This window comes from Synchiropus splendidus, chromosome 3 (assembly GCF_027744825.2).
Source record: "Synchiropus splendidus isolate RoL2022-P1 chromosome 3, RoL_Sspl_1.0, whole genome shotgun sequence".
Taxonomy (NCBI): domain Eukaryota; kingdom Metazoa; phylum Chordata; class Actinopteri; order Syngnathiformes; family Callionymidae; genus Synchiropus; species Synchiropus splendidus.
The window spans coordinates 23,260,145-23,286,531 of record NC_071336.1 but is presented as its reverse complement, the minus strand read 5'-3'; the positions used below and the strand labels follow the sequence as shown (position 1 = coordinate 23,286,531).

The following is a 26,387-nucleotide window of genomic DNA, read 5'->3' as shown; positions in this document are numbered from 1 at the left end:
AGAATTGCCTTTGTAATACTCTCTTCAACAACTGGGTGAGTACATTCAAAAGTGGCTCACACACTAGTATTTACCATCTCCGTCTTTTGTTTGGAAATTGTATGTAGCTGTATGACGAGATATTCACAGACAGAAACTGGCCGAACTCAAAGTATCAGTCTTCACTTTTTACCTTTGGCTGCGTGGCTCTGTGCGTTCGGGCTGCACGCTAGCAGAGTCATGAGGGCTCGAGCTGCCAGCTTCTTCAGCGGCTCCTGAGGAGATGCTCTCTCAAAATTCTGACATGAAACAGAAACTATATCAATAAGTTCAAAATCTTTATGACCGTGAACAGACCAAGAAGAAAAACGGTCAACACTGCAGATATCAGGGATGACAGTGGTTCATCTTCAGTGGCGTGAGAGCTTTATTTGATCGTGCTTTAATGCATGACAGTGGTCACCCATCACTCACCTCCATCAAGAGCTGACACAGCTGACCAGCCTCAGGGCTGTTCACAATGTCTGACAATCCACTGGAGTTCGAACTCCCGCTGGCAACCTCTGGGCCACGCCTCTTCGCCTCCTCAGTGAAAATGGAGGAGAGGAACAGCAAAGCTGCTTTCAGGAGGACAAGATCATGCGGCTTCTCACGAAGACACACCGACAACGTCTCTGTACACATAATGAAGGAAAAAAAAACACAATGTGGGTTTTAATCTGGCTATTAAAAATGCTGAACACACTCAAATAAATAACCGAGCAGAGCATTCAAAGAGCTCCACCAAGCAGCTCATTTCGACCCATATTTCACCCAACATTATTATCTATATCAGTAGTGTAAAACTGAATCACAAAAGCAGCTACACCTACAAACATAGTCCAAGTTGCAGGCTGTACAGCACGTATATTTACTGAAGCCATCGAAGACCGACCTTTGACTAATTGCGACTTTGTCTTTTAACCCTCTGAGTCAGCAAAATCTCAGTGATAGGCCTCCTTCAGCAAACTGGACTGTCCTTTCCATCAAATGTCTGTCTTTATACTTCATGACATTGATCATCTTAGTTTCTTATCTTATCTGGCAATGTTATAGCTCATATGTTAAGTATATCAATTTGCATTGACGTTTTTTGACCATCTAAGGCCATACAAAGTGAATGCGCAGGCAGGATTTGGCCCCTGAGCCGTATGTTTGACACCATTGATCACCATAACTATAACTACAGTACAACAGTAGTTTTGAAATTTCATTGATATCATGAGGGACTAATAAAGGCCATCTAATCTAATGTAATAATCAGTCAAATTGAAATGATCTCAATAGGACAGCAGGGGTCAGTAGCGTTCTGGAGCATTGCAGTAGAAACAAGGAAGAAGTTCATGTTACAGTGTGGGCAAACAGCAGTGGCCATGCAATTCGCGGTTTTTCTTTTCCCATTACCAACAGGTCCTGAAAAGTTCATTCAGAATTTTGGAGTTACCTTGTTAATGGACAGACAAAGAAACACAGTTGCCTCAGTTCCACCTGCACATAATGCAGTGCCAGCCCTCACACATTTGTCAGGTTTAAAGCACCAAAACAAATAAACATCTGTCAGGGTTATATTCTTATGTTGGCAAGAAACAACCAACAGAAGTAATTCTATATATGGATGCAAAATAACAGCAAATAATGCATTCATGGTGAGCAACAGAAAATGAACAGTGACGCTCAGAAGTAGCGTCTCTTTTTCAAGTTTGCAGAGAGTAAGTGAACTCCTGGATTCAAAGAAAGACAAAAACAAATTGCTACAGGCAACATTTTGGCTGTTTGTGTCTCTGCTTCTGTACTTTCAGTCAAGACACAAGAGTTCAAACCCACAGGCATAAACTAGGGGCTTGAGTCTGGTAAAGTTTGGGAAATAAACTTCAAATGTTTCACAGCATGGGTTAAACAAGCAAATATATGGAGGCAAAGGAAAGTTTTGCACACTCTGTCCATTATATTATATGTCTATATTTCATGTCAATAGTGCCAAATGTAGCAAAACTTTCCACTCACAATTTGATAAAATAATGACGATGAAGAATGCCGCTCTTTGCCACTAGACCAGAGTAACACAAATCGAAAGAACCTAGCGAGGAGGGGAAAAAGGATTCTATTCATAAAGGTCAGATGCTTTGTGTTTTAAGCGACAACAACCTTGGATTGGAGAATCACCCAATTGCATTTGATAAAATGCGAAGCTTTAAAGGTCATCACAGGAAACTGTTGCAGTCAAAGCCGACAAGACTAAAGTTTTTGCAAGACACCAAGTGTTCTAATGAACAGATTTCTGGCATAAAATTATTAAATAAAAAAAATACTTTTTGTGAATGAATACTGTGACCATAAAAAGGTAATTATTGCATTTGGTATCATTGTACCCGCTGCCTAAAAAAAAATAAATAAATAAAACAGCAGCAAAAAATGAGTCATTTTTACACTTTCTACCTGCAAAGGTCTGCCAGCGTCTCCTCAGCGCAGCAGAGACAGATGGGTACACTGCTGCGCTGTCTCTCTTCACTACAGTAGCCAGGAGCATAAACATGTCCGCCCAGCACACGCAGACAGTGTTGTGGATACTTGCATCTGAGGAGGGGGGGAAGATTAAAAAAAGGAAAAATCCACACAAACATCAGTTTCAGAGAACAGAGATTTTTTTTTTTGCCTGTTTAGTTACCAAATCATCAACAGACATAAAGTTTATTTATATTTCTATATGAATAATTTGCTAATATGTTAATGCACATAAGTATAAGTGGTTTATTTAGGGCAATATATGTTCCATGACCTGAAGAGTTTCCAAATAAATGTGTTTATGTGAAATTATATCATATATATATATATATATATATATATATATATATATCAGGTAGGGTGACTATAGGAAGGTAAACTATTATAAGTGTTGGGGATTAATGCATTCATAAAGCCTCATGCAAAAATTTCAAGTGTTTCCTGGATGACACGGCTCAACACAGACTAGTTACAAAAAAGCACATTACTCCCAACATATGTGTCATACAGTGTTTATAAATAATGAATTAAAGATGAGACCTTCCAGTTTAAGTGTGGCTGGTTATTCTGGTGCTGGAGGTTTGGGTTGCTTGTAAAAGCTACCATCTATCACATACGGATAAAAGCCACAATACACAGTAAATAAATTGAACAGGATGACAATTAAGAATCTCTTCTCAGAGCAACACAATTACAAACAATAGCCAGTGATATTTGTGAGATTTCAAATGAGGACCGTTACCAAGCCCTTTTGAGTCCAGCATGAGCGACGCTATCACAGCATCCAACAGGTGTTTGAGATCTTTGTCCAACTGGCCCATCACATCTGGACTCACATGGACACACGACTGAAGCAGTTTTGCAAAACTGGACTGGAACTGAAGCAGTGAGATAACCTAGAATCAAAGCAAAGAATAAGGATAAGCAACACATGAAGGGATGTTTCAAAATAATGGTACCGTCCAAGCGACACTTACCGTGAAAATCTATGAAACATTAACCAAAACCATTTGAATAAAAGCTGACCTTCCTGTGCCAGACTCCAGTTTCAGTATAATAAAAAAATGTCAAGCTTCTCACCTGACACTTGATGTCTTCATGATCTCCTGGCAGGATGTGAGGATCCCTCAGCTCACCTAGACATTTCTCAATGAGCCTTGTATCCACCAAGCTGTGACAGAGATGAGGGGAGGAAAAAGAAGACTTCTTCACTCTAAGTATATAATTTTTTATTGTAATGATCAAAGTCTGCCCTTCCAAATCCATACATTCCCGTTTAATAATGAATCAACATATCAGAGGTGTCACTGGATTCCTTCCCCACTGTGTGTCGACTAACCTTGCCAGTCTGTGGAGCAGCTGGTTTTCTTTCATTGCAGCAAGCGTGAAATCCGGCAGGATGGCAAGCAGATTAGCCAACAGTGCACAGTGGGCACACAAGAGGTCAGGTGTTGCCCTGACAACTGTGTCAATGGATGAGAGCTCACACTGTCTCGAGTCTTGGGAAGTAACCGAGTCACTGGTGTCTGTCTCACTTTGACCTGAGGGACACATAGACACACTGATAATGCAGACAGACTTCTGTGCGAATGATATGTTCAGTAACCAGTAAGGTGAGGGATAGTGTGAGCAGATTCTGAATGCAAAATTGTAACGAAAAACAAAGGCAAACTTGATTCATCATATCTCAAATGTATTTCATTGTGCTTCAGCACCTTGAGCCGTGAGTCTGTTGGAGTCTGGGATGTTCAGAGGGGAGATGGCTGCTGGGGTCTGAGACCGTGACCCTCTTATCTGTCGTGCATGACATGGAATAAGCAAATGCAATTACCAAAGTCCACTTCTCGGCAGAGTAATTGAGAACAATAAGTCAAACTGACCACAGTGCTGGAAGTGGAAATGGAACTTGCTGGTCTGCTCAGGCTGTCAGGTGGCGCCGGAGGTGTCCAACCGACGAGCGAGTCTAGCACAGATACAATTTCAGTTTCATGATAAAATCTGACAACTCTAGTATATATATATATATAGTAACTTGTGGAATGATACATAAGTAGCAAATCTCACCTAATGTGTTCTCACATGGTGGATGATGACCACCATTCACCGATGGCTCTAGCTGAAACATACACCTGCCTCTGAAACAAGTGGAGGTGCAGACTGCCACATGCTGAAAATAGTTGCAGTGGTAGAGCAGAGCCTGAAGCGCTGGGAGACCCACCAATGACACACCTGACACCTCGTCATGGACACAAGGGTGCTACAAGAGAGATGACTGAGTCACTTTGGATTCACAGAGACTCACTATAACTATAATATCTACTATATAAAAAAGTGCAAGAGACTCAACACCATAACTTTCCCAAAATGACACATGTATTAGTTCAGTTATTTGTGTTCGATTCTCTCTTTGTAGAGTGTAATAGTGGAATACTTTTGCAGGATTCTTTTTTTAACCTCTGCAATCTGAAGGTTCAAGCTGTGCGCCACTCTTGTCATCTCTTTTCTTCTACTCCCCAGGGTCTCCCCTGCCACGAGAATGCTTATCAGCATGACAACTTCTGCCATGTTGTTTGCTTCTTCCACTCTCTTCTCTTTAATAGTAAAGCCACTTACCTTGTCTGTTAAGCACCTTTAATGAAACAGTGCTACGTGAATGTGACTTCTCACGATCACAAGAGTAATACTTGACAGATGTAAATGAGGGCGAAGACGGAGAACAAAAAGAAATCTATGTCGACACTTCAAGACCGTTCCAGCCGTTCGTGGACAATAAAAGCTTTTCAGTGGGCTGGCTTCAGATCTGACCTGCCAGTCTGAGTCCTTGGCCTCGTCCGCGTTGGCAGGCATGGCCATCACCAGTAAGTTCTGTAAGATAAATGCAGCCTGAACACAAGGCCACGCACACAAAGAGAGGCTCTGTCAGACTTGTCATCAGCAACAGTGCCATCTGCCTGCATTTGGCGGGTAGCGCATATTCCTCACCACCAACATCTTTATGTTGTATTGGTTTTTAAAAATTCTAAATCAAAAAGAAAGGAATTTTGGTTGAGTTAACCACATTTGCCTTGTTTGGTTATATTTATTTTGCTTTGCATTTTGGGGTGCGACAGTCTTTCCATAGGATTTAGACTTACAAGAGTGACCTTTTAAGCTTGGAACATTGATGCAAAGGAAGGAGGCATTTTAACTAGATTTAAAAAAAAAAATAAGAGTGATAGATTATAGAGAACAGATTATTGAAAAAACAAAATGTAAGTCAAAAAACAGAGGAAACGGAAGTCAGACAAGAAACAAACAATCATTTAACAATTGGATCAAAGAAAACTGTCCTTGCTGCCTTTAGAGAACTTAGAAAAATATGTAATAATAATTGTCCAGAAAGATTTAATGAAACCTGGTCCCCTCATGTCAAAGATGGGAACCTTTTATCACCATTTCATCCTTCAGTTCCTTTAAATGTGTAGCATGTGATAGAGAGTAATAAAGTTACATGTCAAGAAGACTTTATGGGAATAAATAAATGAAATCATTAGATCATGTTCACATTTGACAGACGTTGAGAACAACAAGTAAAGCTGAGCTGAAGCTGTTTTTCGCACCTCTCTGCGGACCATGCTGCTTTCCTGCTGATCGAGGAGGATGTTGAGCAACATGCCCCACAGACCTCCGCTGATGTTCTGACAGCTTCCACACAGAGCTTCACGCCCGCCAGGCACTGAGGAAAGAGCTGCACCTAATCCCAAACTGGCAAACCTCACCTGGGATCGCAAGGGAAGTTTAGAGAAGCAATTCAGTGAAAGATTAAAAAGTCAACAGTCTGTAGAAAGCAATAGATTAAATATATATATATCATAATATATTAACAAATGTAGTGAATCTGTGTTAAAGTGCTGAAATCATCTTTCACTGCATAGCAAAAACCAGGATAGCTAGCTCAGTATTAGGGGTGGATGAAGAGTCAGATCCCACCTACCTCTGGATCTCTATCCACCCAAAGAGGAACCAGCCAGGCCAAATCCGACTGAGTGACACTGGCTTCCTCTGTAGCCGTCTCGTTTCCCAAAGACCACTTGGTGATCAAGTCCTGACCCAGAATTGGAAAACAATTGTGATAACAATGATCAAACATGAAGAACTGACGGAGTAAAAAGAAAGACGGTGACACATACTTTTGTCTTATTGTGAGCAATCATTTCATGGGACAAGTGGAGCAAGCAGATGACAGCGTTCTTGGTCACACCCTTCCCCATGTAAGACAAAGAGTTGCCTCCCCACTCCACATAAAAAGACGAAATCACCTGTTGAAAAGACAGAAACGCATGCTTCACTTTGGCCATGAACAAAAAGTATAATAATCCTGAGTAAAGATTCAAATTTGAATTCATTTTTAATCTTTGCTATTAATTTGTCTTCAAAAATATGGCTGGAAAACAAAAACAAGATCAAATTCTGAATCCAGTTTTTGTATCTTACTGTATTGAATATATATAAAACATATATAACCTGAAATACATTTTGCATAAATTTTTTTTTATGGTTGATCATTTGCCAACAACAAAAATGAGAAGTGAAAGTGACGTTAAAGCCACAGCTGGTGATTACAGTATGCTTATCATGCAACTCATTGAAAGCAGAGGAAGCTAAAGACTGCAGGGACTAATTATTTTGCTTTGATGTGTCTTCAGGATGTGGGACTTCACTGAAGAGGAGATGAAGAGGGAGCAGCCCAAGGGCTTTGCAGCTTTAGGGCCCTTCAGCGCCTGGAGTATCAGGTAGAAATGTGGGTCATAGGTTTACAAAGAGGAGGTGAAACAGTTTGTTATCCGACTGTTTTAAAGGCGCTGAAGTCACAGGAGAGTTCTTTCTGAGAGGAAATTACCCCTCGCTCTTCGTCTGCTTATATTCAGGACCATGGATATCAAATTAAAACAAATGAACATGTCAAGTGGTGACTCTTCCAAGGGGGTCGGATTGCTGAGGGGAAATGTGGGGAAGAAAAAAAAAAAAGGTCTGGACACTTCAGCGTTGATGACAAGCTGGTCACACCATGTAAGATACATTTTTATGGACTGTTGCACAAGTGAGCAGATGGACTGAGCAAGGCTCATTAATCTCATTTGCATTTTCACATTGTGATCTAATCAATAGGATTTTTTTTTGGTATTTACATTTTACTGCTTTCGCCTAGCAGTACGAATGTGTCTTTAAATAAACATGCACTTTGTTGGTAATACCATAGGGCTACATAACATTTGTATTATTATTACTTGGGCACATACGCACCTCTAATAGGCCACTGAGAAACATGGAGCACAGAGAATTGGAATCCTGATCAGGGCAATGCAAGCTCCAGCCAGGCTGGGCTGTCAGGCTGACCATTCCTTGCAGTATCCTCTCAAGGCTGGGAAGGCCATAGAAACGCGGCGCATCAGACACCCGAAGGCTCTGAAGCAAACGCATTGCCAGCTGGCTCTTAAAGGGACCAGCCAGCGCCAGAGAAATCCTGGAGAGAGAGATGAAAGATAGAGCAGACAATGAACCGTATAGGTTGTTATAATAGATGTGATTTAATGGTGTGGAAAAAAAAAGGTGCGATGGGAGGATTCTTCAGCCAAACGTACCTGTCAGTGGTGTGTGTGAGCCGGAGCAGTATTTGGTTAAATAAGCAAGTCAGCTCTCTCTGTAGTTTCTGGCCAACATGGTGTTTCAGTTCTTCCTGGCTTCGGGCAGACTGGTCCTTCTCCACACCAAGAAAGAGATCAAGAAGGGAAACATGTTCCTGTGAAAATACAACACACACAAGTGAGCTTATTTTGATATTGAAGATTCACAATTGATTCACAATCACACGGTGACACATTAGCATTAAGGAAGACTGGTTACCAAATATCCTGAAGTTACCTGTTAAAACCTAGAAGCAACAGCTGGTATTAGCTTGTGACTTCACACGGCATTTGTCCAAAACACACACAGACTGAAAGTTGGTTCTGTGGGCATGCAGAGGAGGAATAAAAGCCAATGAAGAGTGTCGAACATATCATTGGTTCTGATCACATTAAACTATTTCTCACCAAAGGGACACGCTTTAAAATCAATTCCAGCACTGACTGGGAACCAGTTCAGAAATTTTACGATGACATAGAAAGCCATTCCATGATGCACCATTTGGGATATATAATATTTAATAGCACATTTTAGGGAGAAGACTGTTGCAGGGGTCTGTTTTAATAGGAATAGAAAGCCTTTCTCATTGGCTACAGTAGTACAAAACTAAAGATGAATAGCTTGACATTTGCCTCCTACCAGCTAATGCTGTTAAAACAAAATTCTATAGTTTTTGCTGGAAATGTCCTGTTCAACAACTCCGTCCTTATGTGGACTTGTAACGTAGCATGAACCGCCTGCTTTGAAAAAATGCTTACTGAGAAGAATACAGGATGTACGTCGCCAAAGCGTACAGAGCGACAGATGTTACTGCAACGGCTTGGTAATTACAGAAAAGTTAGAGCAGAGCGGCACAGCTCACCCCTGCCACGCTTTCAATCCGAGTCTGCTTTGTGTGCCAAGGGAGGGCTCAGTGTTTACACACACATTAATGAGAAATCCAAGGTGAGACTGATTAAATCTGGAAAGTATCATCCCCATTAAAACAGCGTGATGACTCTCCTTCTCCAGCAAAGCTATGACTGCACATCTGCAATTCACCGCTCATGTAAGAATGAGTCAATGAGCAGCTTTTGTTTTCTGGCCAAGGTCATGGCACTCTTTAACTGCTCCCTCTCATTATACTTCTGTTTGAATTGCAATTAATATCAACAAGCTCCAGAATTATGCATAAGATTCTTGACTTTTTTTTTCAAAGTTATATCTTCGAAATCATGTTTCTAGATTTTTAAACGGCAGCCTTTCTTGTAACATTTAAAAAAATCAATATTGTGCTACTGCCACAACCTACATTTAAAATGTATAATTTGGTTACCCATATATGGTTTTCATTAGACACATGTCAAACTCGCAGACAACCAAAACTGGCTCACCAAGTCACTTCATGTAGCCTGTGAGAGACTGACACGTTTGGCATACACTGAGACCAGTATATATAAATATTGTGACACATGGCAAACACATGGTTTAAGCTGTTTTTCAACAGAAATAAATATAGACACCAATAAGTTCCTGCAATCATCCAAAAATGGGTGGAGAAAAGCTGATTTTGATGATGGATGTCTATTGTCTATTGAGTTTTCAGTCACTCGGTAATGAAGGTCAACAAGTTCCGTACACCAATTGAGACAGGTCAGTTAAAGTTAGCATCAAATCATAAGGCAAGCAGATATTGTTTACACTCTCTGTGATGTGTTAAAAATTGTGGTCGCTTGTGTGACTTTGTTTCACACATCAAGGTTTTAAAATGTGTCTGATTCCTGAAATAAAACATTGTCGCCCCTGCCTTGCCATTATGACCTGGATAAGCTGTTCAAAGAATATGAGGTTAAAAAAGGTTGTTCATTGTTGAGGATTCAAACTTACTTTGAGAGGTCATGTCATAAGGTGAATCAAAGGTCAGACAACCAAGACTGAATAGGAGAAAAAGCTGGAAGATCTGGCGCATTTACGTGACTACATTATTTTTTTTAGGCCAAGGCTTCTCTGCACTGACATCTGTAGTTATGACCTTGTAATAGTAGTATTAGGTTAGTATTTTAATCTGGAATAAGGAAATTAGGACTATGATATGGACAAAAAAAATCTTGTTCTAACATTCAACGCCAGACCTTGTTGAGAAGGTGCTCCAAGATCCAGCGCAGATTATCATCTTCTGCGTCAGATGTACATTTTGTGTGCGTCAGTTTGAAATGCGAATTCAAAAACCCAACAATAGCCACCAGCAATCTCTGATCTTCCACAGAAGCTGGATGCACCTGCAGGAACCTGCAAGGAGAAGCAGTAAATGACAATCCTGGCACCGAACGTGTTCAATTGTGAATGACATTCCATATTTTCTGCTTGCTTTTACTCGAATCATAAGTGACTCTCTTGATGACGGACAGTCAACAAAAGAGAACAGTGACAAGCATCGAGGAGCAGATGTACTGCACGATGGAACTTTTTACCAGCAGCTCCTGCAGGGCTCCCTATCGAGAGATTTGTGAGTCATCATCAAAACAAAGGATTTTTTTTTTTTTTTTGCAAAAATGAAACTCCGTCTGTGGAATACTGGAAGTAAGGTAACTTTTTAAAGAGTTAATAACATTTGACAGCCCATCCATCCCCATCTGTTAAACATTACCCGTGCCAGAACTGTAAACAGGAAAAGGTTGAAAAGTAGATGCCTGGGAAACCTCAGTGAAAGTCAGATTTTATAATATCATCTGCTCTTGTAAGAAGTTTACTGTGAATACAAAAGCATCCGTGAGAGGTTCGTCAGGAAACAGGCCTTCACACAGTCTTAGTGCATCTAAGCAGCCATTCTCATATGAGGAAATACATGTATAACATAGAAAGAAAGGTCATGCATAATAGTCTTTGTGAAAGGAATATCACCAATTTACTTTTCAAAAATTAATACCAATTTTGTCTTGATTTATTCACGTACATGTTGTTATTTTTGTTTGAGTCCATCCATCCTTAAGCTATATTTCAATAGCCCACATGCCCATTAGTTGCAAGGTTCCAACAGTCAGACAGCTTGTTTTGAATTGCACTTGTTTGTTTACCTCGCAACTGCAGCTCGCCAAGTGAGAGAGTGGAGCGTTCCTCTGTAGCTAAAAGTGGGAACGTGAGGAAGAGCCAGCCTGTCAATCAGCAAGTAGAGGTTGAGCCTGGACAGGGCAGAGGTCACTGAACTGTGTCCCTCAGCAGTAACTATGGTCTGGACGCAGTCCTGCAGCGCAGCTGGAGGGTGAATAGCACGGAGTGACAGAACTTGAGCTTCTGACAGCTGCAGGTCTGCATGAAATCTGAGGGGTAAACACAGTTAGGGAAAATGGCTGTGCAAAATGATCACATTTTAAATGTGCTCTTAAACATTAGTGATCACAATTTCTTCCAATAAATGAAGAAACGACGATCTCTAACGCACATTGCACCATTAGCTTGAAGATTATCGTTATTTAAAAGCTTCTTTAAACAATATCTCGTTGATAATTGGACCGACACTCAGACAGAAACATTGCTGGGAGAACAAAAGACATGAATACAAAGTGGGGAGAAATCATCCCTCATATATCATTAAGTTTGTGTCTTCCGAGTAAGAAAATGTCAGACAGATTCATCCAGTGCTCAGCGCCTTGCTAATTAAGTCAGAATGATTTGACAAACACCCTCATCCATTTCGTTTAGGTTCATTAGAAGAGAATAAATATAAATAAAGTGTCTGGTGTTTATAATGCAGATGGATATACGATCCCAAAGAAACAGATAATTCTTTCAAAAACATAAAGAATGAACCTTTAAAGTTCTCATTAACATGAATCAATCTCTGCAAGAGATGGTTATGTACATATAAGGTATCAGTACTTTTTACAGGGACCTTGGCTTAAGAATAACATAACTTTTAACATTTCATATAACAATGATCAAATTTAAGTTGAATCAGTACACACAAGCTTAAAGATGAAGTGGAACTATTTGCTGTGTTAAGTGCAGAAAACAACATTTAACCTCTGTTCTTTATCAATTATTATTTATTTAACACAATTTATTTTAACACAATTTTACAGTCCTTACTCCTCGGCATCATGGCTGCTCGGCAGCTTGTCCAAAAGGTTGTCCATCCCAGAATGCCATGCCACGTTCCAAGCGACCTGGAGAGCATGGCGAGCTGGGGCCAAGGTCAGCAGGTCAGAAGAAGGCGCCAGGATGCAGCAGTAAGGACTAACAGCATGGTGGCTTGCTGCCTGGAATGGTATGTTGTACCTGATGGATTGACAAATTACAGATAATAAAGCTAACAAATATCACAATAGTTTATCTCTGACTTAATATAACTTTAATATAATTTCCATTGCATTTTACCTGCGGCTTACTGAGAGTGGTAGTGAGAACGTTGATGTTGGATTACCGCTGCACTTATCTGACCTTGGGGGAAACGCAAGGTTGAGAAACTACTGACCAGACCACATACTGCAAGAGTGCGATGGATTATCTTTGAAAGAACCTACCACATGTTGATGTCTGCAATTTCATCAAACAGCAGTAAACACATCAGGACAGCAATATCACTCCCACTGCTTTTGATTTCCTTTAAAATGAAGGATGCTGCAATAAAAACAATTACCCTATTGAACAGATTCTCCATCAGATTAACATCATTCTCATTTACAGATAAAATAAGTTCATCATGACTGACAGAAGTATAAATGTTTTCTATCATCGCTTGGATACATTAAGTTGATCCTGCCTTTGTTTGACTGCAGCACAGAATATGAAGCAGCGTTTTAGGGGAAAAAAATACTCCACGTGAAATATAAAATATGCTAATAATGGTGTGACACCAGCATGAAATTTAACAATGTCACAGTGTGGTTCAGAACTATGAATCAGAGGGTGACTTATCTGCTCCGAGTTTGCCCCTGAGCAACAAAACCAAACATGGATGGTTGTTATTTAATGAGTTGTCTTGTGACTGTACCTCTGAGCAGTTGGAGAAGCAAGGGGTTGCGCAGTGCCAGGCTGTGCCTCAGAGCGGGATCCGCGTACACCAGCTTCCTTAGAATACATATACAGGGCTCCAGCATGCAGTCCATGCTCTGGAGGATACAAGCACACTTGCTATTTAATTGAAGGGGAACAATAGTAGCAAACACAGACTCTCAGTCGCAGTCTCACTCTCTGCCTGCCTTATGTTCCTCCTGCTGATGCGCCACATCATGTGGGCTGAATGGATATGTAAAATTTATTTAGCTTACAGAGAAAGGCAAAGCACTATATCGAGCAACATATTCAACGCAAGACTGGAAATATGGTATGTTGTCCAAACCGAAACAAAAGTATAGTACATAGGGCTTGAAATGTAATTGGTCAAGAAGTTGTTTTGGGAGAGAGAAAGTTCCACATGAAATATATAAATGTTTATATTGCACGCATATGTTTTATATTTAAAAACAAAGGTAACTTTAGATTGGGGAACACTTTAACTATTACTGTTACTATTAATTTATAGTTAATATTAAGTTTTTTTAGGCAGAATTTAATTTTCGGGTAATATTCCAAAGCAATAATCTAGTCAGTCACTTTCTAATGATTTATTTAGGGTAATAAATGACCCTTAATGTAAAGTGTGACCATGATTTCATCTTCAATGCATAGCTACACCAGATTAAGACCCCTGAGTCTCCCAAACACAATAAAAGCAGTCAGCTAGATAGAAGTTTATACCTCGCTCAAGATAAAACTAGCTAATCAGACCATCAAATTCACTGTTTAACTTCGCTTAAACACCGCTTCAATCAACAACTTTTGCATATAAATGTTCATCTCGCACATTCTGATTTTTTTAAAATGACCTTTGAGTCGCGCCCTCCTACACAGTAAGTCTGTTTCTTTTTAATTAAAGGAATCAAGGGTACAAGTTTCTGCCTCTGCACCCTTACCTTGGCCTTTTGTTCCCTGTGTTTTGAATTCTGGATTAACTTTCCTTACTGGCCTCTGCAGGTCTACTGTTCTCATTTATGTCTCAGCCTTTGCACTTCCCTCGCTTCTCTCCACTATCCTCTCTGTCGAATATAGAACCCATCCCAGCATTGAGGACTATAAAAAAGGGAGGTCTTGTAATGTTTAGTCAACGGCAAATCTCAATGATCTGAATGATCTTTTCAAAAACATGACTGTACCTCTACCAACAGAAAACAGAAAACACTTCGCCAAAGAATCTGCTGGTGCATGCTTAGGATTTCTCCTTCATATACATAACAGCAATTATTCAACATGTCAAACATAATTCTTAGTCAGACATAATGTTAGACATAACTGAATTTGCAAAAGAAACTTTGACTATTACCCTGCTGCCATTGACACTGTCGTCGATGAAGGAAATTGCTTTCTCTGCTACTCCGAGACTCTTCAGAACCGGGTGCATTGTTGTGTCTGTAGAGAAGCATACACAGCTTGAAAATATCTTTTTAATATGGCATCATTTATTATACTCTCATAATGTCCCACATGACAAAATCATTGTGTTTCAATTATGGATGCTAAAATCTATGGTGTGATTCAGATGTGTAAAGTAGGCTCCTTCTGTTTCGGGAAGGTCCTTATAGGACTGGTGTCGAACATAAAGAGACAAAATGGCTGAAATAAATAGTTTTTTTGGAACACAACAGGACGTAGTGTTAACAGAAAGCAAATGAAAACCAGAAGAGAATGTGTGATCAGCCATAGACTAGCATTCTCACCTTGCAAAACTAAAGACAGCTGTTCCGCAGAAGATCTCCTCAGACTGATATCTACAGTTTCTGAGGACAGAATACAAAAGAGCTTCTTCACAGACTCCACCTGCAGACAGAAATATACACAGTACGACACAAACGCAGCACATGACTGTGTCAAATGATGAAACTAATTGCAGAATACCTTAAGAACAGACTTCTTGCTTGTATCAAGTTTGACGTCTAATGGAACTCTGAGGCAGAACAAATTGGGCAAAAAAGAGATCGTTGAGTGGTTCAGGTCGGGTCTGCTGGCTTCATCGTCGCTGGTGAGGTGGGGCAAAATATGTGGCACTGCAGCAGATCTCACACTGCAATGATCACAGATTCATCTTAAAACATTGATCTTAAAAAGCCATAATGTATCGTACAAACCATGTTTGAGTCAGAAACATGTTAATTCGCCATAAAGGCTTGGAAAATGAATTAGAAAAGACACAATTGAGGAAATAAAATTATTAATTTCTAATAAACTAAAAACTGTCCGCAGTCTTCTTCTCCATCTCATCAATGACTTGCACTTCTAAAATCTTTGCCACTGGGAAACGACGCACAAAAACTTCGAGAGCGTCCACCGCCTTGGTCCTCATTTTGGCAAATGCCCCCAGGTCCCACAACCTCACACCAATCATCCAGGCAGTGCTCAAAGGCACCCAGAATCATGAAATGGTGTAATAAGTATGACCAAGTAAAGCAATAATACCACCACATTGCATACATTGATCCAAAGATAGTTCTGCTCTGAGCTTCCGTACTAAAGAACAACGATCTCAGACAAAAAAAAAACTTCATCAAAAAGTAACAAGGCATTAAAGAGGTAAAGCTCCTCTAAAACCCATTTCCAGCGTCATTAAAATGTGCCATTAAAAAACTACATTTCTTGTGGATTAATTATGTTCTCTGTCTTCATGACGAATGATTCAGAGACAGCTGCTCTGACTAAAAGAAAAGTAGTAGAGTTACAAGGGGCAGAGTTGAAAATGCTGAGGGTTTTCATCGGGAGTGACGAGACAGGATAAGATGAGACATCAGCATGACAGTTCATGCGGACAGAGACAAGAAAGTTTGGGAGGCTTTGGACACAGAGACAGTGGACAGCCAACAAATGAGGCTCATGAATACAGAGAACAATGAAGAGGAGGTCTTGTAGATAGGTGGTCTCTTGCTTCAAATTAGTTTTAATTCAACATGATATTATTGTTTTACTGTATTTCACCACACTCTAGATGAAGACTATTGGACTTTATATGAAATGACATTGTGTAAAGTCAAAAATATAAACTTTGTGTAGTACTTGACATAGTCCTGATATCATCAAATCCATGAGTGGTCACAGATACTGCGCTACAATTGAGTTTCAATGGCAAAACAACAATCGATCCAGAAGCTTTAAACCTGCATGGATAGCTACATGTAATGAATGGGTCAGTGTAACTCACTTGGGACGTTTGCTAAAGAGGAGTCTGAGTCCTGCTCTGAGTTTTGCTGTGCCCGGAAACATGTTGTCTCCAACCATATCTGAAGGACTGCTAATCAGAAGCACACAATTTCCCAGAGAGTCTTCAGTACTAGCATGACCCTGCCACACAAAAAGAAACAGAGTCGGTCAGGGACAAACAATGCAGCAAACACTGCGGATCATTACAACAGTAAATATGCACCACTTTGATTACAGCTGGTTTCATTTCGTCTGTTGTTGACATGGCGGGCCCATCTCTAGAAAGCCTACTTGAATTAAATCACAGCTGACAGCCCAGTCAAAATCTCATGTATATTCATGCAAATTTCCTGGCCTTGTTGCCTAAAACTGAACAATTATTAAGAGCTTGTGTTTTCTCAAACACAAAAGGAAACACACAGTATGTAAATGAGACAATAACAAGATTCCTCTCCCTGACAGCTCAGCAAGTCTTTGTGGTCTGAGGGTACAAAAAATTCACTTTTGATCATAATGGGTTTTTTTTAGTACACACAATTCACAATTTTAAAAAGACCATGTTGCTTTTTATGAACACACAACACTTATATGAGAGAATTTAATACCTGCAACACGGGGATGACAGGGTAAAGCGCCTCTGTGAATCTGTTCCAGGTGGATGTTGTCATTATCAATTGCCCTTTGAGCAGGAAAAGCATGATGTCCTTTGCTGCTGTATTCACCTATTGATGACAGCACAGTAGGTTAACTGTAACAGTTGATACAAAGCCATGGAAAGGAAAAAAAAATATTTAGCAGTTAGCAGCAGAATGATAACAAATATATTAAGTCAACTGATAATAATTTGAAAACTTTACAAATGATTTATGCTGCATTGCAGAATACAAACAATTCTAGACTAATGGATATAGAATATAGTTAGAAACAAGTAAAACTATGTATGAAAAACAGCGTAGCATAAAAAAGAGAAAAAAGTTCAGAAATCACCATACTATAAAGGCAATAAAGACATTTCATGCAAACCTAAAATATATTTTGTCTTACTGAAACTGCAACGACTGATTTCCTCACCATTTCACAAGAATCCTGAAGTCCAAAAGCACTGATTTCATAGAGCACTTTGTGGTGTAGCAGGAAGTTGACCTCACTCAAGACACATGGTTCCAGTCGAGACACATTATGAATACCAAGGCAGTCCTGTAGATGTATGCGATAATATGACAGCACATGATTTAGTGTCCCTATCTGGGACTCGCCACAACACTTTGTCTTTGCTGTCTTTAGGAGAAGGCAGTCACATAATAATACATGTCATTTCAAGCCCACGTTAAGAAAATGCAAAACAAAACTACCGGTTAAAAAAAAAAGATTAAAAAAAAAATCTACATTTAATATAGATGTACAAAGATTCATGTGACACTTTCGTGTGTGTTGAGTTCTGACCTTGACCAAGTTTAACATGCACGTGTACGCCTCCGTCTTGACTGCAGGGAGAGGGTGTGACAGGAGCTTGAGGATGTGGTTCTGACTTTGCATCTGAAGAACTGAACACGACTGGTCCATCTTCCACCTGATTGGGAACGATGGAGAAATTTAATGAGCCGAATATGCAGATAAAATTACCAAACAAAACATGATTTATCCTACAGGTCGGAGCAGAGCCGGACACAGTCCTTGACGATGGGCAGGTGATGGTGAAATGGGAGACCATCGATCGCTCGGTCTGCCAGCTCCAGTAGCTCTAACCAGTTCTTAGGTCCCTGAAGAAGGTGTTAAAAATGATGAAAGGTGAAGTAGGGATCTACATTCTGAGAATCCAAAAAGCAGACCACCCATAATACAGTCAGGTTTCTCATACCTCAGCCTGTAGCTCTTTGAGGAAGATACAGGTAGATTCCATGCACAGAGCAGCACAGTTCACTCTCTTGTAGAGGTCATGTCCGTCAATGTTGACCTGCTCCAAATAAGCTACTGCTGTCTCTTGAATGCTGGGTAATAAGCTTCCGAGTGACTTGTCCAGGCATAAATGGAATATGGCAGTTGCAGTTTTTTCTGGGAGGCTGTCACTCGCCTGCAAGAAAAAAAAAATTAAATACATAAATAAAAATATATATGTATATATATACACATATATATACACATACATACACACACATACATACCTACACACACATACATATGCATATATATACATACATACATATATATGTATATAAATACATACACATATATGTATGTATATATACAATAACTCAATAATCACTACACATTCAGTGGAATTATCAGGCTTATATTGATTGTATAATATGGAGGAAGCGGAAGAAAAAACAGCCGGTGTTCATTAAAAGTGATCTACAAGTTATTCTCAGTTGTATTAGAGCAACATTTTGAGCATTTGACCAACATAGCTTAACACTTTTTTAGTGAAAAAACACAAATTATCCCCATCTGCGATCTAACTAAAATTAAAACCGGTGCGATCACACCTCTTGTGTGGTAATGCTTGTGACAAGATCACACCCACCTTCTCTGCAGGGAGGATGATTTGCAGCAGTTTAATGGTGAGCACAGCCGTGCACATGTAGGCAATTCTATGGTGAATTTGAGAGCCGCCAGAAACGTCTGCAGTGTGGCTCTGATGGTGGCTCAAGATGTCCCCCAACTGTTCCAAGCATGCCTGCAGCTTCCCCTTCTAAAATACACAGTCATTAAAGAAGACAAAAAGACACACGCACCACACATTCTCACAGTATGTGCACGTTCATTCACTCAGAATCTCAGATTCCGGGAAGAAAGCCAAAACACAAATTGTTCGTTGCAGGGGTGAGGAATAGAATGTAATCAGATTTCAGGGTTATTTGTGGATGAGATACAGATCCACCCTATCCTGGTATGCATAAATTGGAACGATCTATTCTTGGCCACTTTGTTCTGAAACGGCATGAGTGAAATATATTTGCCGGCAGGGGGCAGTAGATGCCCTGTGCATTGTTTGCCCGGCACGCTCAGCATGATTCGCACAAGGAAAACTACAGGTTCTGTGTGACTAACGGATGACAGGAGTCAGAGCAATGAGTAGGTTTTTAACAAGTGTCCAACAAAAAAGTATTTATTTATCTAGAATTCTATATAGTATAACAATAAAGACAGCATGTGAACAACACTAACAGCGAGGATATAACCTTCCATAGAGAACACAGGGAGTATCTAAAAGGCATTTTACCAGTAGTAGACTGAAACAAATATAATTTATTCAGTTAAATCACACTCATCTAGTTCTCCTTGACAGTTGAGTACCATATGCCTATGAGTCTCTGGTAAACTGTCTGGTGGCCAACCCTGTTCCTCTTTTCAGTTGAGTGTATCCATTCATCTACAGAAGAGGCTGTCATGGGTTGCATTTTGACTTGCCAGTTCCATCCCCACTAGACTCCGATCATCCCAGACCATCGCAGAGACACTGTTCCCAAGCAGAATGATGCTGTCACACAACAGCTCCAGAACACGCCGCAAGACATGAGTGCCATCTGAGGCAGAGAAGACAGAAAAAAAAAAAAATTATATTCTGTACGAAGATATAATACCTGTGTATATGCTTGTTTGTGCAAAGAACAGAAAGGATGATCTCCTAATAACTGACACCCACCTGTCTTTAGCAGTGGTAAGGCATGTTCCATAGTGGCAACAGCAAACTGAGGCAAAGTGAGCTGCTGCAGCTGCAGCTCAGAAACATCCTCCACACCCAAGTCAGGAATCTCCAAATGGAACACATCTGCAGGCGACGAAGGCCTGTCTATGACAGCCTGAACTGATGTGCCACCTCTCTGTGAACTGCCACAAACAACAGCAGACAGGCATTTTTTGATGAATATTGACATTTGATATGTCACAGCATCCAGCCATGGCAATATTTCAACGAGAGTTAACACTAGAGGGCCCTCTGACTTACTGAGCTAACTAAGTGATTCAAACATCACTGAAGGGAAAATATTTTAGCAAACATTATGACAAATGCAAAGCATTTCGGTAAAAACAAAAAACAATATTAATAATACTTGAGTTGAGAACATCTCTTCTATAACATAGTGGATATTAATTATTTAATGCTTAATTAATATTTACAACATAAACATTGCAGATGGCTTAGAGTAAATACAGCACAACTGAAATCATGCTCAGTTTGACGTACTAAAACCCTCCCATTCCTCCATGAGCCCAAAACTAGGCACGCAGGCTTCAGCCACACTGAAGATTCACATGCAACCTGTCATCGAATGCCAGCCTGGAGTACAATCAAAAATCCCCTCACGTGGCCCATATATGACTGAATATCAAAATAAACCTAACGTGAGGTTTTGGATCCATATTTTCTCATTTATAAAAAACGTGCAATTCGTACCAATGTAGGACCAGTGCCAGTCACACAAGCTACTTCAACGATGCGAACCCTGTTAACCCCTAATAAGTTCAGCAGTGATCTCCATGTTCCTGACTCTTAATTCTCTCATCAGCATATAATAAAGCACAACAACCATTCATCCGGATCACGCACCTGCTTGAGCCTGCGTCACCATCCTGGCCATCTCCCCTCGCCCTCTGAGATGTACGACCCACAACAGAAGGTCGAGGAGAACACGCTGCTCCTGGGGAGGACGTCTGAGAACGTCTTGTCCCTCGTACATCTTGGGATTGACAAAGGGACGAGTTCTGGGAAACTGGGTCTGGAGTGCAACAAATGTAGGGATTAATACATTACTTTGAGTAGTACTTAAACATATGTGATAAACATTTCACACTAAAAACTGAGATATGAAACGTAGCAGTAAAAATATGACTAAAATGAATTCAGTAAGTAAGTTACTGTAACAGCCTCAATATTTTGCAAACAAGGAACCCTACCATGCTTTGTAGAGTGGAAACTTGGATCTTGATGGAAGCGCAGTCGCTGCCTGAGGCCAGCACAGAGCTGACGAAGGCAGGAAATAGCCTGCAAGTGAAGGTAAGTAGGTTCCCCATTTTCCAAGCCATGCCGCAATAGTGAAAACAGGCACTGAAATCAGAGAACATTGGGAAGGATTAGTTCTGAAAACAAGACGTAATAAAACTCTAACATACTCTCTAACATTTTCTGAAATTTTGGCAACATCAATCATGAGGATAATAAAAAAAAAAACAGATGACAAATTGTACTTTTAGCATGAAAAACACTGGGAAGATTAAGCAGCAGGCAAGACAACAGAATGAGTCGTCAGCACTTCTTTGGTAACAATTAAAATGGCAAATCAATGATAATATTGTCATCAAATTATGAATAAGTGTAGTGCAATGAGTAACAAATTGTGTTACAATCCATTTATTGAAGGTGGCCCCCTTTGTGCATATCTTTGAAATATTTTTTGGTATTATTCAACGCCACGAGCCACGAATTGTCCTATCAGTCACCAACATTGCGACATCCAAAGTAAGCTTCCCACACCTTTAAAACTGCCCATTAGCCCAGGGACACTGAATTATAAATTGGAGCTTTGGCCAAGGACACTAGCTGACAGGTTATTATTTTGAAATCCCCGAAGAGTGACCCACCTATAAATCCCACAATGGGTCAATCACATTCCTCACCGAAACAATGTGTCATTTCACTTGACTGAAGTCGACCTGTGCAGATATCCAGAATACTGGAACTCCAGAATGCTTTGACAGTTTCATTGTATGTTAATACATCACTCAAAACTTCAAGCATTGTATAGTTTTCTGTCGAGTAGGGTTTGCATTGTATATGACAATTGCTTGGAGTTCAGAAATTTGGAGAAGAGGCCTGAGGAAAGGGGAATACCTGAACAATGCTGGGCCTTTGCAGGAAAATCTCAGCAGGAAAGTCCTTCATGATAACATCACACAGGAGCTCACAAGTGGTCCATACCAAGTTGGGATTGCTGCTCCTTAAGGAACTGTTGGAAAATATATCACCACTACTGAATACACTTGAAACAGTGACCACCACTACAAGCTGAATCCAATGCATAATACAAAAAAAGCCACAGGTCACTTCAGAAATAACTGAACAAAATATCATTCATGAATATTTCAAACCACTAAAAACAACAAACAATAACTCAATAATGACAAAAATAATCTCTTACTTCTCATTGGACGACAGTATGTGTCTGTCAGTGTTTGTCAAAGTCAGCCATGGGAAAACTGAGAACCTCAGGCACCACACAGACTGATGCACTGGAGAATAATTATTCAAATTAGTCAAAGCAAAGTGAGGGTGGAATACATACTAACGTAACAGCAGCACCAAAAATTAATAATGAGCGTTTTATATATTGCTTTGGAATTTAATCTGAGTGGCACACTGTGGTGGAATCCCTTAAGAGAGCGGGGAAAGGAGTGAATTTAAAGGCACACATGCTCCAGCTTTCCTGAATGCAAAGATTTAATGTTTTTCAGAAAACATCTACAGGGGAGGAACTTATGCATTCCACTGTGTGGTAATGGCTAGACTACTAAAGAAAGAATGGTTCGTTTGTTTTGTTCGGTGTTGAACACATTCTCTGTTATTTGTTGATGTTGATTCCTAAAATGTTGAGAACTGACATATTGAAACTGTCAAGAATTATTAACAAGAGGATGGATGGATCTGGATGCATTTTACCTGCTATCCTTCCTGGTGGCAGATCTGTCTGGCCTGAGATAATCTTGTTGAAATATCCACCACTAGGAAACTGATCTTCCGCATTTGTATCTGCAAGCGTTTACAAAAATATATGAATTAATATATGTAATAAAATAATAATTCAGTGTTCCCAGATGATATTCATCTGAAAGATCTGGCTGTTAATCCTCACCTGTTGCAGATACTGCAGGCAGCCCATGAAAGGGGGTTGCTCCATGAGGAGGGAATAGTTCAGGTAGCTGGAACAGCTGGTCCAGGGTTGAATCAATGACAGGTTGGAGTCTGGGTTCCAGATTTGAAGACAGTTGGGTAAGAAAGTCCACTGCATCAACGTCTCTCAGCATCTGCGCTGCACTCGGATGCTGAAAACAGAGAGAAAATGTTGAAAACATAAGGCTAAGGTTATTGTACGATAACTGAATCTGCTTTTGCAGCTAATAAATACAATACGAACAGGCATTGTAATGGTGATCCAGCAAGAAACAGCCATGGTTCCCATCTATAGACAGGTAATACAAGATTTCTGCATATGTGCTATGATTATCCCCCACATTCTCATCATTAAATTCATTGTGCTCAATAGTTCTGACTGTAGAAAACATTCAAATAAATTGGAGATGAGCTCCCAAAAAAGATTCTGCTGTCTCATAAATATATTTTACAGTTATATGTCTTCAGTCACGGTAAAGCAAAGAGATACAGTCTCATTGACTGTCTCCTCTGTGACAAGTGATTACCGGGATTGTGTTTGCCCGCAAGTTCTTTTAAGCATATTTGAAGACCAGTCAGTTGGCACGATAAGAGCAGAGGCGGCTTGATCCATATGCTAGTTGTCTCGTTTAATTTCATTTTGGAACGCTATAAGGAAAGTGCGGTAGATATAACAGATGGCTAATCAAATTACTCATTGCTTATTGCCATTTTTAAGAGCAACTGAATAGATGAAAAGGCTATGTATATGTGAGCAGAAGACCAATATAATTCAAATTTAAAAACTATGTGTATCATCTTGGTATGACTATGCTATAAAACACAATAGTATCAGCAAATCTGAAAAGAAAAATTAAAGTCTTCTCCATTTTCATGATCAGATTTCAGCATCACCCACCTGAACCATATCGAACCGGTTTACGAGCCACTCAACTTACTTTTATTTTGGCAGTTGAATGAAACTGTCATCACACGGCCTCAGTTATAAATATCACTCCGGTCTTTCAAAATATCATATAAGTGGGTTAGTGTTTGTGTTTTACACATGACAGTGTTTTATTTATTTATTTGTATATCACTCAGTGTCCATGAATCATACATTTATTTAGACTAAAACAGTTACTGCATTCGGTTCACTGCTGTTCAAGTCTCGTCGGAATTGTTGTCTCCTTTTACTTATTGTAAATGACGGAGGGAAACTTTCACCATCTACCTTTGATAGAGTCGAAAGCAGCTCAAGGACCTCCTCTTGCATGGGTACCTCGGGGAAATTGAACCACTCCAGCAGACACACAAACAGCTTTCTTTCTTGTACAATGTCAGGGACCGTGATCAGAGAATGGTCCAGCTTGCTCAGGATGTTTTTTAATGCGCGGACACGTATCTCCACTAGTGAATGTCCTGTGGGGAGAGAAAACCGACTCAGAGCTTTAGTTACTGTTACTCTGCTAAGCCAACTATCACTCTAAAGCATTGCTATATGAAACACCCGGCTATAAAAGTTTAACAAAAGACACTCAGGCATCCTTATTGACCTGTTATTATGCATATAAAATTAAAATTTAACAGCGATAGATGTGTTGCGGGGCATCAAAATTGGATGTTAACTTAAAAACAATGCTACGTGAGTCAAGCTAATAGTTTCGCCTACCTAGTTTCTTTATAACGGGAGCCAGGTCCATTTTGTGAACTGTCCGGCGTCTGTCTTGTGGCAAAACTAAACTTTTAAAGTGGATTACGAGGTGCGTGCGGCGCAACAGAGACCAGAAGATCCATCTGTCTGTCTATAAGTAAACGTTACCGGGCTTGTTTTTAACAAACGCGCCAGTCCATCCACTTCCTGGTTGGGGACACGGTGGTGCGTTCAAGGACGTCAACATTGCGTGTACATCTGCCCTGTAAGTTGGTACCATATTTAGTTCACACATACTTTGCTTATAAATTTACAATGATAAACACTTCTGTGATTTTTGTTTTTCTGTCCACATACTTATTGCCTAATCAATGTTATTTTTGCAAATATTAATTTATATTGCGTTCTTGACTGAAACACAAAGTGAAAATAGGGTTATTTGCATCCGAAAGAAGCTAAAATACTGGGTGGTTGGGAAGAAAATTACATCTTTAATTAATTGCTCCAACACTTTCTATATGGCACATTACAGCTACAGGGAACTATTTTTATGCGGCCAGACAGCAGATTAATTCAATCTCGCCGGAGATGTGTTTTTGACAGGGGTTGGCAGGGTGTTACTTCGGAAATAACGTCTTCAAAAGATATTTATATCATAACACCACCTTGTTACATTGGTGAAATACAATGATCTCAACTGACTGGACTCAGACTTAAGGTTCAAGCTTAAAATATAGAATATTCTCAATTGTACCTTACATTGAATGTGTAACTACGGACTTGGCTATACCTCACATTCAAGTGTTATCTCTTAATTGAATTGGCCTTAAAAAAAAAAAAATAAATAAATAAATAACTGCTTCTCTCTGAGCATCATCTTACAGGGGCGTTTTGTTGAAGTTCAGGCAAACTGTCCTCAACATTTTTGTAAACAATTTATGCTATATTGTTCAGCATCACAATAATAATTCAACTATCATGATATTGAAATACCACTAGCAGTGCCTGTGCGCGGTGCATGTCGCACTTCAATTGCCACAAACATGAATTTAAAAATGACACAACATATGCAATATACATTTGAATTCGACTGAATGAAAAAGAAAAACAAAACTGGGCTCACTTCACAGGTACCTCGTGGCTGAATGGCATATGTTTCAAGCTGGATTTGAAATGGGAGCCTTGTTGTGTAGACTAGGGGTTCTTTACCTTTTTGATCTTGGGGCTCACCTCTTCCAGAACAATTGGGACCGGGTCCCATATTTAATCTACTTACACGTAAACAAACCAAAACCTTGTGAAATGCCATGAAACCATGTGATCATTGCAAAGATTTATTTGTCATTGAAAGGTCCAACCAGCAGCAGAACCAGGTGTAAGTCATATTCAAATTTACTAGACTAGAATAATACACTTGATTCAAACTGTTGAGAAAATTGCTAAAATTGTACATCATGAATACAATTCTGAATAAAATAA

The 26,387-nt window shown here is 39.8% G+C and overlaps 1 protein-coding gene and 1 long non-coding RNA gene across 2 annotated transcripts in view; one reads left to right on the top strand and one right to left on the bottom strand.

Moving 5' to 3' along the window:
- rttn (rotatin) overlaps positions 1-25,113 on the bottom strand; it is a 31,872-nt gene extending 6,759 nt beyond the window's left edge. The window contains exons 1-41 of the mRNA XM_053861228.1: positions 24,927-25,113; positions 24,489-24,676; positions 23,238-23,427; positions 23,045-23,134; positions 22,527-22,617; positions 22,220-22,334; positions 21,286-21,436; positions 20,939-21,107; positions 20,033-20,217; positions 19,798-19,913; positions 18,911-19,078; positions 18,245-18,457; positions 18,034-18,146; positions 17,830-17,956; positions 17,458-17,583; positions 16,992-17,108; positions 16,388-16,527; positions 15,094-15,259; positions 14,916-15,015; positions 14,522-14,607; positions 13,154-13,271; positions 12,684-12,780; positions 12,538-12,600; positions 12,250-12,438; positions 11,238-11,480; positions 10,296-10,452; positions 8,142-8,299; positions 7,804-8,023; positions 6,690-6,818; positions 6,494-6,604; positions 6,120-6,278; positions 5,326-5,403; positions 4,585-4,777; positions 4,401-4,483; positions 4,236-4,314; positions 3,860-4,061; positions 3,601-3,691; positions 3,263-3,416; positions 2,455-2,592; positions 454-653; positions 173-278 (exon numbers count right to left, since the gene is read on the bottom strand). Of these exons, the coding sequence (XP_053717203.1) occupies positions 173-278; positions 454-653; positions 2,455-2,592; positions 3,263-3,416; positions 3,601-3,691; positions 3,860-4,061; positions 4,236-4,314; positions 4,401-4,483; positions 4,585-4,777; positions 5,326-5,403; positions 6,120-6,278; positions 6,494-6,604; positions 6,690-6,818; positions 7,804-8,023; positions 8,142-8,299; positions 10,296-10,452; positions 11,238-11,480; positions 12,250-12,438; positions 12,538-12,600; positions 12,684-12,780; positions 13,154-13,271; positions 14,522-14,607; positions 14,916-15,015; positions 15,094-15,259; positions 16,388-16,527; positions 16,992-17,108; positions 17,458-17,583; positions 17,830-17,956; positions 18,034-18,146; positions 18,245-18,457; positions 18,911-19,078; positions 19,798-19,913; positions 20,033-20,217; positions 20,939-21,107; positions 21,286-21,436; positions 22,220-22,334; positions 22,527-22,617; positions 23,045-23,134; positions 23,238-23,427; positions 24,489-24,676; positions 24,927-24,957 (5,650 nt within the window). The 5' untranslated portion in view covers positions 24,958-25,113. The remainder of the gene's footprint in view (positions 1-172; positions 279-453; positions 654-2,454; positions 2,593-3,262; positions 3,417-3,600; positions 3,692-3,859; positions 4,062-4,235; positions 4,315-4,400; positions 4,484-4,584; positions 4,778-5,325; positions 5,404-6,119; positions 6,279-6,493; positions 6,605-6,689; positions 6,819-7,803; positions 8,024-8,141; positions 8,300-10,295; positions 10,453-11,237; positions 11,481-12,249; positions 12,439-12,537; positions 12,601-12,683; positions 12,781-13,153; positions 13,272-14,521; positions 14,608-14,915; positions 15,016-15,093; positions 15,260-16,387; positions 16,528-16,991; positions 17,109-17,457; positions 17,584-17,829; positions 17,957-18,033; positions 18,147-18,244; positions 18,458-18,910; positions 19,079-19,797; positions 19,914-20,032; positions 20,218-20,938; positions 21,108-21,285; positions 21,437-22,219; positions 22,335-22,526; positions 22,618-23,044; positions 23,135-23,237; positions 23,428-24,488; positions 24,677-24,926) is intronic.
- Positions 4-13,363, top strand: LOC128756579 (uncharacterized). Its single transcript, XR_008414267.1, has 3 exons — positions 4-35; positions 3,634-3,737; positions 7,206-13,363. It is a non-coding gene; the product is annotated as an uncharacterized LOC128756579 (long non-coding RNA).
- Positions 25,114-26,387: the final 1,274 nt, after the last annotated feature.